Here is a 14,854-nt window from a genome sequence, read left to right as displayed (position 1 = left end):
GAGCTATAAAACGACTAATGTAGTTAAGTCGTCCTAAGAAACTTATTACCTCCTTCTTGCTTTTTGGCGGGGGGAAGGTCATGAATGGCTTTGATATTTGATTGGTCCAATTCTATACCTTGATGACTGACAATGAAACCTAAAAGCTTTCCAGCAGGCACACCAAAGACACATTTCGCTGGATTCAGTTTCAGATTGTACTTGCGTAGCCTGGCAAAGAATTTCCGTAAGTCCTCAAGATGATTTGAACTTTCCTTTGATTTGATGATGACATCATCCACATAAACTTCAATTTCCTTATGGATCATGTCATGAAACAATGTAGTCAATGCCCTCATGTACGTAGCCCCAGTGTTCTTTAATCCAAAAGGCATCACCTTGTAGTTATAGACGCCTCACGGCGTGATGAAGGCAGTTTTCTCAGCGTCGTCTTTGTGCATCTCAATTTGATGATAGCCGACAAAGCAATCCACAAATGACTGAGTTTCGTGCTTAGCACAATTGTCAATTAGTATGTGTATGTTTGGTAAGGGAAAGTTATCTTTAGGGCTAGCTTTATTGAGATCTCGATAATCCACGCAAACTCTGACCTTGCCGTCTTTCTTGGGCACTGGAATGACATTTGCAAGCCAAGTTGGGTATTCTGTCACTTGGAGTATCCCAGCATCTAATTGCTTTGATACTTCTTCTTTGATTTTCAAACTCATCTCAGGCTTGTATTTTCTCAGCTTCTGTTTTACTGGAGGACATGTTGGATCAGTGGGCAGTCGATGGGCTACGATTGAAGTACTTAGCCCTGTCATGTCTGCGTAGGACCACACGAAAATATCTTTATTCTCTATGAGAAACTCGATATACTCTCTTTTGTCTTCTTTTATCATATGGATGCTTACTCGAGTTTCATGTGTCACCTCTGCATTTCCCAAATTCACCACTTCTGTCTCTACCAAGTTTGGATTGGGTTTTTCCTCGAATTCCTTAACCCTTTTGATTAACTCCTCGGGAACCTCATTGTCTTTGACTTCTTCTAAGTCATTAATATTAAGTTGAGCAGTCTCATTGTATGCCATAGTCTCAGAGTCGACATTTTTATAGTGAATTTTGCTGGTGAGAAAAAAAAATAGCAAACAATTAAATATAAGGCAAAAATATGGAAAAGAACTTTATTGATAAAGATTTGAAAATTTCATAAGTCCTCATTCTAAAGCAATACAGAGGATGGGAATTAAAACGTTTATTAAAAACTCTTTTTATTTGAATTAAAACTTGATAGAAAAACATCTTCCAAGGCTACCCAGATGCTCGACGAGGTCTGGATGGAGTCGAGGTCCAGTTGCTGACGCTGATCTTTGCTTCCTTGCTTCCACTAGGGCCCCCTTTCTCCTCCTCGTTGATCACGACGTTGCAAACTTTCCCCTCTTCTTTGGTTAGCGATAACCCCTTCAAGTCGTCTGAGATCTCATCAGTACTGCCGCCCATGAAACCTGCTGATCGAAATGATTGATGCAATGGCGGTATGGGTTTCTTCAATGGATAGTATACCCATCTCTAGGTGGTTGCCAATCGAGCCATTCTTCGGTAGTGTACTTATATCCCAAACCAAAGTGGTGGAATGTCGAACAGGCTGTATAGGTTTCACTATCCCTTGCAATTCAGCCCCCAATACTTTCCCAAGCTCGAAACCGAACCAGGCCATCATATCTATGATTTTTTGGCTGAACCAAGGTTGCAACTCAATATTACCAACAAGCTCCACTGTATGGTACATTTCACCATCCATATTCTCTCTTCCTTCAATCGTGTATACAGGATGACCCTTTTCTCCATGGACTACAACCTCTTCGTAATCCCATTCAAACTTCAGGCATTGGTAAAGAGTAGATGGAACTGCTCCAGCCATATGAATCCATGGACAACTCAACAATAAGTTGTACGATGAAGGGATGTCCAAAATTTTGAAAGCTATGGGGAAAGTGACAGGACCAATGAGCATGTCCAAGGTTATCTCCCCAATAGTGCCTCTCTGGGAGCCATCAAATGCCCTCACATTCATCTTCCATGTCTGAATTTTTGCATTATCCACGCCCAGCCTCGTCAGTGTGCTCAGAGGGCAAATGTTTAAACCTGAACCTGCATCAACTAATGCTTTGTTTATCACCTTATCCTGATATTGAACTGAAATGTACAGAGCTTTATTGTGAGTTGTTCCTTCGAGTGGCAGCTCATCTTTGTGAAAAGATATTTTGTAAGCCTCAAAGACCTGCCCCACCATTTGGGATACCTCTCCATGAGTGATGTTAGATGGGACATAAGCTTCACCAAAGATCTTCAGAAGGGCATTTTGATGAGTTTCAGAAGATTGCAGTAACTCCAGAATTGATATTTTGGATGAGGTTTTACTCAACTGCTCAATGACAGAGTATTCTTTAGCTTGAACCTTTTTCCAAATACCTTGATTTTCAAGCTCTACGACTGGTGTTTGGATTTGCTAGAGCTTCCCTGAACCAAATTTTCAGAAGTGTAAATTCTTCCAGATCTGGTGACCCCTGTTGCAACATCTGTCTCTTCCACATTCATTTGTCTTTTGTTGTAATCCCAAGGTACAACATGTGTATCACATTGTATTGGGGAGGATGCCCTATAGACAGTGAACGGTGGTCTGGGTGCAACAACTTCTACTTCAAATGGGGCGAGTCCTTGCACTATTAGTGGTGCTTGGGCAGTGGTAGACATGGCTTCTTCTGTTTCGACGGCCCAGTTAGATTCTTCCCAATCCCAGACATCACCAGCTTCCACCATGTTGACTTGATGGTTAGGAAGAGGATTATTCGCAACATTCGGTGTAGGATCCTTGAGTTGGATGGTTTTTGTATCAATCAACATTTGAACCTTATCCTTAAGGGCTCTGCAAACTTCGGTGTTGTTACCCTTCATCCCAGAATGGTAGGCGCATACCTTGTTAGGGTCATACCATTTTGTGCGAACATCCACTGGTAATGCAGGTATTGGGGAGACGTACCCAGCCTGTTTCAGTCTTTCATAAAGTTGTGTTATGGGTTCAGCCAAAGGGGTATAGATTTTTGTAGGTCTTCTTTCATAGGAAGGTCTGTTTCGGTAATTTGGTGTTTGAGTGGGTGGTGGAGTTTGGAAGTGTGTTGGTTGAACATTATAGACAGGATATGAGGCATGCAAATATTGAGGAGGAGCGTTTTGGTAATATATACGCATGGGTTGGGGAGATATAGGGGGTGGAGCTGAGGGATGTTTAGGGTATGGGGTGTGAGGGTATGGGGATGGTGGTGGGTTTATTGTCTTGTGCCTCAAAGGGGTCTTAGTTCCATGAGCCATCATTACAGAACCTGTTTTCTTTCGACTTTCTGTCATTCCACCAGATTGCAGAGCCTTGTTGGTTGCTTGTAAAGCCTCCAAGTTGATGATAGTCCCATTCTTTATGCCTTCTTCAATTCTTTCGCCTAGTTTGATGATTTCAGCGAAACTCTTTTCAGCCACTAGCATCATTCGGTCATAGTATTGTGGTTCTTGGGCACGAATGAAATAGTCTTTCATTTGAGATTCTTTCATAGGGGGTCTGGCCCTAGCCGCTTCAGACCTCCATCTTATGGCATATTCTCTGAAGGATTCACTCGATTTCTTCTTCAAATTTTGAATGTAAAACCAATCAGGTGCATTTTCAATATTAAAACCAAACCTATTCATGAAATCAGTTGCCATATCAACCCATTCTACCCATTTCTGCGAGTCTTGCTCAATATACCATGATAGGGCCTCCCCAGTAAGACTCCTCATAAACAACTTCATGAGTATCCTCTCATCTCTTCCCACCCCTACAAGTTTGTCACAATACATTCGTAGGTGGGCTTTGGGATCCCCAATGCCATTGAACATCTCAAATTTTGGAAGCTTGTATCCTTCGGGCAGTTCTACATCAGGGTGCATGCACAGATCCTCATAGCTCAATCCTCCTAACTTCTTATTTCCTTCAACATGTTGTACCCTGTTGGTTAAGTTGTCTAATCTCTCAGTCAGGTTTTTTATTAGGATGTCTTTTTGATGGGACTCTGATTCATGGAGGTCATGGGTCAGAGGGGCAGTTTCCACGTATATTGGATTGAGGTTGTTGTTTCCAAGAGTATATGGGATATTTGTGTTTGGGGTTGTTTCTGGGAAGGTTGGTTTGGTTTGTTGGTAATAGTGGTGAAATGGAACTTGGGTATTTTGGGCGTGGGGTGGTGGAAAGGTATTTGGACGGGTGGGTTCAGGTCGGGATATATTGATTGGAGGATTGTTTGGCATGGTTGTTTGGTTAGGAGGATTGTCTATGTTTTCTCCAAATTGGGTTCCAAGAGAGATAGACAACTTGGCCAAATCATGCATATGGGCTAGCTCTTCTTCCAATTGTGAAATCTTGCACTCAAGTCTTAGGACAAGATTATTTTGAAGTTGTCCTCCCTTAGAAGCTTCTACCCTTTCATTGGTGCTGTTGTCGTCAACCATTTTACCTTTGTCTTTGGAGCTTGCTCTTTGAGAATAAGGAGAAGGGGGGTCCCTTTTGATCGTGTATGTGCCAGGATGAAGGACAGATCAACCTTGGGAAATGGGAAAACAGTAGAATCAACAGAAAAGAGTTAGGGGTTAGGATAATATCATAATATCAACACGTTGTTTTGAGATAAATGCCCTAAATGCACGGGACCTCGTTGAGCAAGAGGTAGGCCTAAGCGACACATAAGTGATGCATAATAATTAATTCAAGCCTTATTTGCCAATTTGGAGTTTAGAGTTAGACAGTAAAATGACTTTCAATTTATTGAAATAATTTCTATTTATTACATCAGTCTAGAGATAACTAAAGGGCTAGGGATGACACATGGGGAATAAAGAGAAAAAAAACTTCAATTATGTTGCTCTCCAATGTTAGGCACAATCTGCTTCCTCATTTCTGGGGTAATGTAATAGTCGGTGTTTAGAAGGTTGCGAGCCCATTTGCTCTCTTTTTCATCGCCAAAACCAGGAAGACCTCCTTCGCTCAAATCTCGGTGCTCTGCGTCTTCTAAAAGCCATACGTAATATTCTGGTGTGCAGAAGGGTCGGTTCTCTTGAGCATAGATAGTTATCACATTCTTCCATCTTCGCAATATAGTGTTCACTTGCGGTAATTCTGACCCAAAGTCATATCCATAGTGGCTCATGTGGGATCGCAGAGGTATCTTTTGGATCTGTCCGAATTGTCAAAGGACTCGAAGTGGTGCGTATGGATGCACACCATTAAAACTGATAAGCTCAATAAAGTAAAGTTCATTTCATCTTATGATGGCACGTCGCGGCTTCAACCAATAATACTTCCATTGGATTTCAACGGCTGAGCGCTTCTTTTAGGTATGTGAACTAGTCCTCCGTTCCCACAGGGGAGATAAAATATTTCATCCTTAGGTGATGGTTGATAATTTTGTTCCCCATTGTCCCTCTAACAATGTCTACTTTATTAGCTCTTTGGTAGAAATGTTTGATGGCCCAAAGTTGCAGCAGAAAGTTGCACCCCTCAAAGTATCTTTTGCCTTTGGTGCATGCAGTCAAAGCTCTTAGAATTTCTGCAAGTATCATGGGGACTAAGGTCTTCCCACCTCGAGCCAACATACTAACCACGTAACACAAGCCGGTGTGGATCTTTCCTCTTTCTCTATGAAAAACCAATGAGCCTAATAGGGTGACGGCGAATGCATTAAGACGATACCTTTCCCATTTTGCAGAACAGCAAGCAAATTCTCTATGAAAGTTTTGATGACCTTCCTCATCCCCAAAGCGTGAATATAAGAACTCTAATGAAATCCAACCTTCTTTCAGACAAAGTAGACTTGGATTGTGACACATGCCCATTTGCTTCAGAAAAGATCTTGGACTTGGCTTATGTGGAACAATCATTTCCAACTCTTTATATGCGAGACCCATGAATCCTCCAACTTCTTCGATTGTTGGGGTTAGTTCAAAATCCTTTAATTTGAAGACTAACCTCTCAGTGTCCAAGAATTTCAACAATGCCTTGATTAAGTGACGATCTGAATCTACGGAGATCAAAGCAGTGAGGCCGCCTAACAGTTCATTTGCTTCTAACTCTCGATTTTTTTGAATATCTTTCCACCAAGTCTTGAAAATGGGATTAACTTTGACCATCATTTGCGTGTTGGGAAAGTGAGGGTGAGCCATGACTCTGCAAACAAAGTAACAAACGACTTCTAAACTCCATTTTGACAACGTTGGCTTGATTTAATTATTATGATCACGTTGACACATAAATATGCAATTTGTCAAGGATGTTGGGGCCCTTTAGACGAGAGGGTGGCTACTAATTATGTGGATTGACACCAAGGGTCAAACCACCTAGGGCTTATGCATCATGTATGACTTAACCAGGACTTCTAAGAGTTGGCTTGACACGGACATGAAAAGGATTCTATGCGAGAGGCTCGTGGCTTCGCGGTAGTAAAACTATCCGTTACGTCCACGCATATGCTGACTCTCTATAATGGGTATTTGAATAGGATTGAAGTAGTTGTGAGAGGTGCAAAGGCACAACATCACGAGAACAAAATAAAAAAGAAGAGGGTCCCAATTGGGGGAAGTATGAGCGGAATGCCAATTATCAAAGCAATAAACATTTAGCATTTAAATTGGAAAGCAGTAACATAAAGAAAGTTTATAAACAATAAATAGATAAATAAGCATGGATGAATGAAGAAATTTAAACATATCAAAATATTAAAATCACGCAAATAAAGAAAGAGGATACGAGATTAAACATGTAAGCAATTAAGGAAAAAGGGAAGAGGTGAAACATGGTAATAAACAATTAAGGAAAAGGGAAATGGTGGAACATGGAGAGAAGACAGTAAATAAGGCAACAAACTAAACATGGTAAGAACCTAACAAATAATGAAATGACCAAAAATCAAGTAAAACCCACACAAATAAGAAATTAACACGTAATGGTAAGAACCTAATATCCCAGTGGAGTCGCCATTCTATCGCGGGTTTTGTGCACGACCTAACAACTCTTTTGGGATTTCGAGTTTGGAGTCGCCACCTAACGAATTAAGGCGCGTTAAGGCACCTATCTAACCCAACTAAGTCTAGCTAAGGTCAACGAGCCAGAGATTAGGTAAGGGTTCAAATTTTCTCGAGGGGAAGGTGTTAGGCATCCCTCGAGGTCCACAAATGTAGGTCCCGACCGTATCTCATGCAATCTATGTGAGGGTTACAATTAGCAGTCAATGTCACTTCATTTATTAATTTATTTAATCTTGCTAAGTGATAACAAATTTTAAAAAATAAAAATAAAATAGTATTAATTTTTTTTATATTTGTTATCACTTAGCAATATTAAATGAATTAATAAATGAAGTGACCTTGACTGCTAATTGTAACCCTCACATAGATTGCATGAGATACGGCCGGGACCCACATTTGTGGACCTCGAGGGATGCCTAACACCTTTCCCTCGAGGTAATTTGAACCCTTACCCTAATCTCTGGCTCGTTGACCTTAGCTAGACTTAGTTAGTTTAGATAGGTGCCCTAAAGCACCTTAATTCGTTAGGTGGCGACTCTAAACTCGAAATCCCAAAAGAGTTGTTAGGTCGTGCACAAAACCCATTTTCTGCGAAAATGGGGCGCGACACTGATACTGATGGACATCTTGCAAATTACCTACGCAATAGATATGCTGCATTGTTATGAAGATACGACAGCGACAAGGTCAATGGTGGATACATAAGTGATTATGACGATCCACCAAATCCTAAGGGTCAATTCACAACACCAACTGAAGATGACATTGTTAACATAGATTAGTAATTAGCTGGGACAGGATGAACAAGTTTATATGTTGTTTTGTGTTGAAGACAATTATCTTTTGTGTTTTTCTAAAAGCTTATTGGTATTACAATAGTTTGTTAGTTATTAATGTTATGGTTTTTAAAGTTATTGTTTTAGACACGATTGTTGCTTTATAACGTTAAGGTACAAAATTTTTAGTTCAGTGTAAGTAATTTTGACAGCTAATTTACAAAATGAAGTATATGACACTTAAGTTCGAATGTGTATGATACCTTATTATTTGAGTTCTAAGTATTTTTCACTTATAAAAATGATGTATATGATACATAAGTTATAATATATACATGTACAAATATTGCAGTTATATATTTAGCCACTTGAATTATACAAATGTATATGATACATCATATACATAAACAAACTAATCACAAATTAATATTACAGTGCAAAGCACCACTAGAATGTAATATATCAAAATTATAGTTAATAAGGTGGTACACACGAAACATGTAGTACATATTTGAACAAGTCAAGTTTTGGGACACTAGAATAACTCATAAGGGAGAATACACGAAAAATATAACATATTTTCAATCATATGAATGTATCTGATACATAATATACATAAATAAACATGTATACACGAATCATATAGTAAACAATTGAACAAGTCAATTTTTTTGTACACTTGAATAAATCAAAATACAATATACACGGAACATATAACATCTTTTCAATAATATGCATGTATATGATACATCACATACACAAACAAACTCCTATATCATTACTGTTACATTGAAAATGCACCACTGTTGAATCTGTTTATTTATAAAACTTGGAGTTTAAATTTTGCACATAATTAAACTGCAAAGTCATATATTTGAACATCAAATTAAGTTGTGTAACCAATACACCTTATTTAGTCCAAATTCTAAAGAAAAAAATGGATATAAGTACCATGAACACTAATGTCCTACTTTAAAACATTCTTTCAATTCTCTTTCGGGAAGAAAGTACAAGTTCTCCTGTTATGTCCTACTTGTCCACACTGCCCACGACTATTATTGTTCACTGTTATTTTATCATACGCATTTTTCTTTCTTCGCTTTCTTGGTCGTCCTGCCAACCTTCTATACCTAGGTGGCTGGACAATTTCATCTAAAACATATTCTGGAACGTTCCAATCCTCCTTATCTGGCATTGGAACCATTACAACCTCGTACGTTTTTTCTAATGCATACGGCTTGTAGTAATCAGAGCAATATGAGTGCAAATTGGTAACATTCTTGTGCTTCAAAACTGCAATTGCGTGTGCGCAAGGTATCTCATCATGTTGAAACCTTCCACATGTGCAAGTTTTCCTCTCAAGGCATTTTGTGTATCTTTTTCCGGCTTCATGAACTGTGAAAATATATTCAGATGATGGAACAACCTAAAAATTTAAGAAGTTAGTGATACATTACGTAATATACAATTTATATATCATTTTCAAAACAACACTTAACATTGAAAATCAGTTTGTATCTGATACATAAAACAGAAATTTAAGGAAATTGATAAATGCCTTCATCTTTGAACTTTTAGATGCGTTTACACTCAATATCTCCTCAAATCTTCGAGTTCAATATGTCCTTTGTATATGACGCTATTTCTCTATTTTTATAGTTCCAACTACCAAATAGAAGTCTAGCTTCCTCCAAGAAGTCTATTATAATTAACTTACGTGCATCGACAATACATCCATTGATACACTCAGCGATGTTCGAAGTCATCATTATACCTCTGTTTATGGTTGAATGAACTCTTGACCACTTCTTATAACCAACTTCTTCAAGGTAATCCTTCACCCTATGATCAACTTTCACAACCATAGCCATTAATTTATCAAAATCTTCCTTTCTGTATGCTTTTGCCATTGAGTAAAATATATCACTTAGTGTTTTTTTACTCCTTTTGAAGCTTGAACATACATTCTTCCAAAGATGCCATATGCATGCACAATGAGGTACATTTGGGTATACAATGCTTACACTCTTTACGATACTTTCATTTCTATCCAATACAATACACATGTTTTCACGCTCACCAAATGCATTTTTGAAATATTCGAAGAACCATGACCACGATCAGTCATTTTCAGTGTCTACAACACCATATGCCAATGGCAATATGCATCCTAATTACAAAGAATATCACATTTAACTTCACGATACACAATGTTTACACTAATATATATTAATATAAATATAAAATAAGTTATACATTACATCAGAATTATAACACTCATACCTGCACCATCGAGTGTGCTTGCTGATACAAAAGTACCCTTGTATGCCCCTCCAAGATGTGCAACATCCACTACAATTACGGGCCTGCAGTAGTCGAACCCTCTTATCAACGGTCTTAGGGCTATGAACAGATACATGAATTTATTATCTTCCGTCTTTTGCATCCTTTTATATGAATTTGGATACACTTTATTTAGCATCCATATGTATCTCGACATCTGTTTAAATCCTTCTGATGGCTTACCCTTGAGCATTTCTAGTGCACGTTCTCTAGCACGCCATGCTTGTTGGTACGATATCTCAACCCCAAACAATTCTCTAATATCTTCAATTACATCTCGAGGTGTATGGATTCTTTTATGATTTACCAATTTAGGGGCAGTCACACCACTAATAAATCCAATTGTTGCTTGTACTTTTGTTAGTATCCTATCCCGCATCGGACATGTATGTTCACTATTGAAATATCTCACTTTGAATACATTAGATTTTTTTCTGCAAGATGATGTTAAGGTCCATCCACATTGGTCGCTGAAGCAAACCAACACATAGTTGTCCAAAATTTTTTATTGGTTTAATTCATATAAGAAAAGCAATGCTATAAATATCACAACAAGATATAGACTTCTTATATTTATGTATCAGATACAATATAAATAAAAATATAATAGAGAAAAACAATCAGATCATAGAGTAAGCATTCAAATACCTTTTCTTATCCGATCTTTTCATTCGAAAATTGAAGTTGTTCTTTATTTTATATTTAGCCATTACAGCAACGAGTGTTCCTTTGTCCTTATACAACTGCCTTGTCTTCACTTCAGTACTATTGGAATCAGTTATGTAATTCATAGCATTTAATTCTGGAATATAATCAATGCCACAATTCTCGACTCGACTAGAGTAAGAGCTTCAGTATCTCTTTCGGTACCTTCCACGCATACGACTTCACCTGATGAACAATCAAAATTACGTATATCCCCAACAATTTTATCCGTTGTATCAATACAAAGCGGATACATGCCGATTCCAGATGCATTCTTTTTTACTTTGAAATAAAGTTTCACACCCATGTCGTTTTTGATTTTCAATGGACATGAGCTTCCCTCGACAATGTATCATATTTCAATATCCTTTGTAACAGTGTCGATCTCAAGCTCTGATAAAATCAACGTTTTCAGGTTCACAAATGAAATGGAATGGCCAACAATAATTCCATCAACTTTGTAACCTTCATAATTAACATCGCTCACCCAAATTCCAGAATGCCGCAGCAGAATTGAGATATTCATCTTCAAAACTTTTTTTTTGAATTCTTAGTATGCAGATCAACTTTTACAAGAATATTTTTGAATTATGAAGCTAATCTGATTTAAAATTTGAATTTACTAATTAGTTACGCAAGCTGTAGACCATTAATTACGTGATTTCAGTTAATAATAACAGAAATCACGGTAATTAATCCTAATTAATCATAGCAGATGTCCACTATGATGTATCAGTACTTATGTATTCCGTGCCAAATGGATGTATCCCGCTTCCTTAAATTTTAAGGGATTTTTAGTAATTTCAATTCTAAAAGTGATAAAAGGTCATTTTGTATTTATAATATGTGGTTCCTATAATTTATACATTAAAATATGAGTGATCCAAACCATTAAATATGGATAAAATGGACTCATTTTATTAATATGGGTTGAAATTTCCGCCCCTAACCACCTGTATACAGTCCTCTTTGACCCCTTGCACCTGTATTTGAAATTTAGGCCTTGTATTTCACTGTATACAGAATCTGTATACCAGTATATATTAGCCATTTGTTTGCATTATTTGCTTCCAAAACCTGTATATCAACTTCCCTTTCGTTCGGATGAGTGATGAGGCTGACTCGATAAAGAAGTGTTGAATTTCAACCAAACCCGAAATGCAGAGAGAGGAAATAAAGGGAGTCAATATCCGGACTCAGCCATACAAAATTCACATGTAAAAGAGAGAAGAAAAGGAATGAGAATTATCCATTTTTAATTCAAACCAAACATCTAATGTTAAAAAAAAAAGAGAACATACTGACCAATTCACAGTCTATATTGGAACCAACTTGGCAGGAGGTATTTGGATCAAAAATCATGGAATACCTCAACTTTTAAGAGAAAACAAATCAGATGGAATAATAAATCACCACCATTTCATCAACTTAATTTTAAATCACTGAAGCAATAACTAAGGATTTATGAAATGTTACTGCAAACATGAAAAATACACAAATGGAGTGTGAACAGAAGCTTTAATAATGAGAATTAGCATTCGATGTTTAGGCAAGTTAATAATGTGAGGCTATAATCCATTAGTCAATCAAAGAGTAGCTAAACTTGACAAGAAGGAGGGCAGAGGCAATAGAAAGGCAAAGCAAACAGACACGAACAAAGAAATTTCTAATCACGTGCTTGAATGGACTACAATATGAAGCATGAGCTTGAAAGTAACAAAATCATATTATAAGGATCCGCGAGGCCATTGAACTGCTCATGATCATATTAAACCAAAGCCAGTTTCATCAAGTGGTAGTCACAATAATCTAACAAGCTAATATATATGCATTTAAAAAAAGTTGATTAGAAAAAAACAGGATGAACAATCAACAACATCACTTCAAGTTTGAAGTAAGACAACGATTCAAATGACTATTCAAATGAAGATTCAGGATATAACATCAACGAGATTGTTTGGAAATCAGCAGAGCAACAATCAAATAGATAAAGTCACTAATAAGATCATCTCGAGATTCATTAGGCAAAAGATATGTCGAAATAGAAACCACATAAGTATATGAACTCAGAGCATTCAAATATTCAACATTGAACAAGAATAAACTTAAGGCAACAGAAACTTCTAACAAAGAAACTAACAGTAGCTAGAATGGGAGTGTAACACCTCTAAGACGACTTAGGTGGAACTAGAGCCTAACACTTGTGTCATGTGTCATAAGGTTTTAAAGTCTTAAAATGGTTTATAATGGTGCTTAGAGGAATAATATAAAGTTTGAAATAGTTTGGAGGTTAAACGTCCAAGACGTCCGAAAACTATTCAAAGTTGAACTAGTGTTGTAACGACCCGAGAGTACCCCCAAGAATTTATGGCATTATCGAATTGGAATGCGGGGTACTTGACCTCTCGGAGTTCTTGTACAAGCCCTTGAAAATCATTCATTGCATATATATATATATATATATATATATATATATATATATATATATATATATATATATATATATATATATATGAAAAATACATGGAATTAAAACTTTTCTTTCAAAAACATAATGCGGAAGACATTTCATAAAATGTCTAACATATGTCTCATAAACCATCAATGACATCCCAAGTACAATAGTCTTAGGTCACATCCCATAAAATGTCTAACATAGAAAATAAAATGAAAGACAACATGGTGGTGGTGTCCTTGGAAGCTATGAGTAGTCATTAAGACCCTTTATTGGACTAGAATGTAGACACAAATATGAGTTAGTACGACATGTACTAAGTATGGAACTATCATACAAAATACAAGATATCTCAAAGGGTTAGTCTATAAGAGACATAATCATAAGAGATAAAGGAATAAGTATAACTTGAATAACATAAGCATAATAAAGTCATATAAGAGTCCATACTTTATCATTGTCTTTCTTACTCAAATGAACTATTCACAATCCACCTCCAAGTATACTAATGCAATACAAAGGTAGCATCCCATACTACTACCAAATTTAAATGCATCTCTTTGGTCATTCTTGATCATAATCCACTTTCATAATAAAGACCTTAGTTCATCATGTCATATGAGCACTATGCCCTTAAGCTAACTCAAAACATACTTGTGCAATGCATGTGAAGCATCCCATACTACCTCACATGTTAGCATATCTTGAAGTCACCCTATCTTGTTTCATTAAGTCTCTAGTAGTCTTACTTCATATTAAAGAGTACTACACTCTTATGATTCACCCAAAACATGCTTGTGCAGTGTACTTGAAGGCATCCTTAACATGTTCGCCCTCCATAGCTTTACTATCGCTTAACTCCGTTTATTAAGATCCTCTCATATTTAGTCTACTTTACTAGGGAAGACAACTTTAGTACTGTCCCATCTTCAATCTCTTCTTATTTAATGGCCCTAGGTTATACCTTGTTCAATGCACTTATGAAGCCCCATAACACCTCTCATGCAAGGTACTACTTTTGGATCCTTTTCTATTACTTGTTACTTTAGAGCCTAGCCCCTATCTTCATCTTTTGAACACTATGAGATATTCTTAAGCATGTCTAAGTTACTTAATCATATGGATCCTACGAGATAATTTTTAAGGTATGTCTTGATCCCTTAATAGTCATGAAAACTATACATTCACACATTATGAACACCACGAGATACCCCTTGGGCATGTCTAAGTTCATTCTTTGCTTATGAAAACTACGAGATGCTTCTCAAGCATGTCTAAGTTCATAGGATACAAAGATCTCTACTATGATACCTTGACTCTTCTACATGAAGGACTCCCGCCTCATGAGACCTTATGGAATAGTCATCACAACTACTAGGTGTGTCTCTCCTTTCTACTTGGAGTCCGGACCATTTCCAGACTATCTGTCTCACTTTGCATATCCACTTGGATTCAAGCATATACTTCAATTTACTCGTCAATCCTTGCTCAA

At 37.2% G+C, this 14,854-nt stretch overlaps 3 protein-coding genes across 3 annotated transcripts; all 3 read right to left on the bottom strand.

The window, feature by feature from the left end:
- Positions 1-395: 395 nt before the first annotated feature.
- On the bottom strand, positions 396-4,515 carry LOC138342090 (uncharacterized). The gene is made up of 4 exons (XM_069294276.1): positions 2,506-4,515; positions 1,543-2,404; positions 1,295-1,484; positions 396-1,104 (listed from the first exon to the last, which is right to left on the bottom strand). The coding sequence occupies exons 1-4, from the start codon at positions 4,513-4,515 to the stop codon at positions 396-398; spliced, it is 3,771 nt and encodes a 1,256-aa protein (XP_069150377.1).
- Positions 4,516-8,844: 4,329 nt separating this feature from the next.
- On the bottom strand, positions 8,845-9,769 carry LOC138342088 (uncharacterized). Its single transcript, XM_069294273.1, has 2 exons — positions 9,680-9,769; positions 8,845-9,285 (listed from the first exon to the last, which is right to left on the bottom strand). The coding sequence occupies exons 1-2, from the start codon at positions 9,767-9,769 to the stop codon at positions 8,845-8,847; spliced, it is 531 nt and encodes a 176-aa protein (XP_069150374.1).
- Positions 9,770-9,979: 210 nt separating this feature from the next.
- On the bottom strand, positions 9,980-10,581 carry LOC138342083 (uncharacterized). Its single transcript, XM_069294267.1, has 2 exons — positions 10,143-10,581; positions 9,980-10,029 (listed from the first exon to the last, which is right to left on the bottom strand). The coding sequence occupies exons 1-2, from the start codon at positions 10,579-10,581 to the stop codon at positions 9,980-9,982; spliced, it is 489 nt and encodes a 162-aa protein (XP_069150368.1).
- Between the last annotated feature and the right edge of the window lie 4,273 nt (positions 10,582-14,854).

This window comes from Solanum lycopersicum, chromosome 1 (genome assembly GCF_036512215.1).
Source record: "Solanum lycopersicum chromosome 1, SLM_r2.1".
NCBI classification, from domain to species: Eukaryota; Viridiplantae; Streptophyta; class Magnoliopsida; order Solanales; family Solanaceae; genus Solanum; species Solanum lycopersicum.
This window is presented reverse-complemented; position numbering and strand designations above follow the sequence as displayed.

Excerpts from the sequence above, each read along its gene's own strand:
- LOC138342090 (XM_069294276.1), bottom strand. The coding sequence starts at position 4,515 with ATGGTTGACGACAACAGCACCAATGAAAGGGTAGAAGCTTCTAAGGGA. Across the intron at positions 2,405-2,505 it reads TTTACACTTCTGAAAATTTG|TTGAGTAAAACCTCATCCAA; the intron begins GTTCAGGGAAGC and ends GTCATTGAGCAG. Across the intron at positions 1,105-1,294 it reads AGACCTCGTCGAGCATCTGG|CAAAATTCACTATAAAAATG; the intron begins GTAGCCTTGGAA and ends TTTTCTCACCAG.
- LOC138342088 (XM_069294273.1), bottom strand. The coding sequence starts at position 9,769 with ATGGCAAAAGCATACAGAAAGGAAGATTTTGATAAATTAATGGCTATG. Across the intron at positions 9,286-9,679 it reads TGAAGGATTACCTTGAAGAA|GTTGTTCCATCATCTGAATA; the intron begins GTTGGTTATAAG and ends TTAAATTTTTAG.
- LOC138342083 (XM_069294267.1), bottom strand. The coding sequence starts at position 10,581 with ATGCGGGATAGGATACTAACAAAAGTACAAGCAACAATTGGATTTATT. Across the intron at positions 10,030-10,142 it reads AAGCACACTCGATGGTGCAG|GATGCATATTGCCATTGGCA; the intron begins GTATGAGTGTTA and ends CTTTGTAATTAG.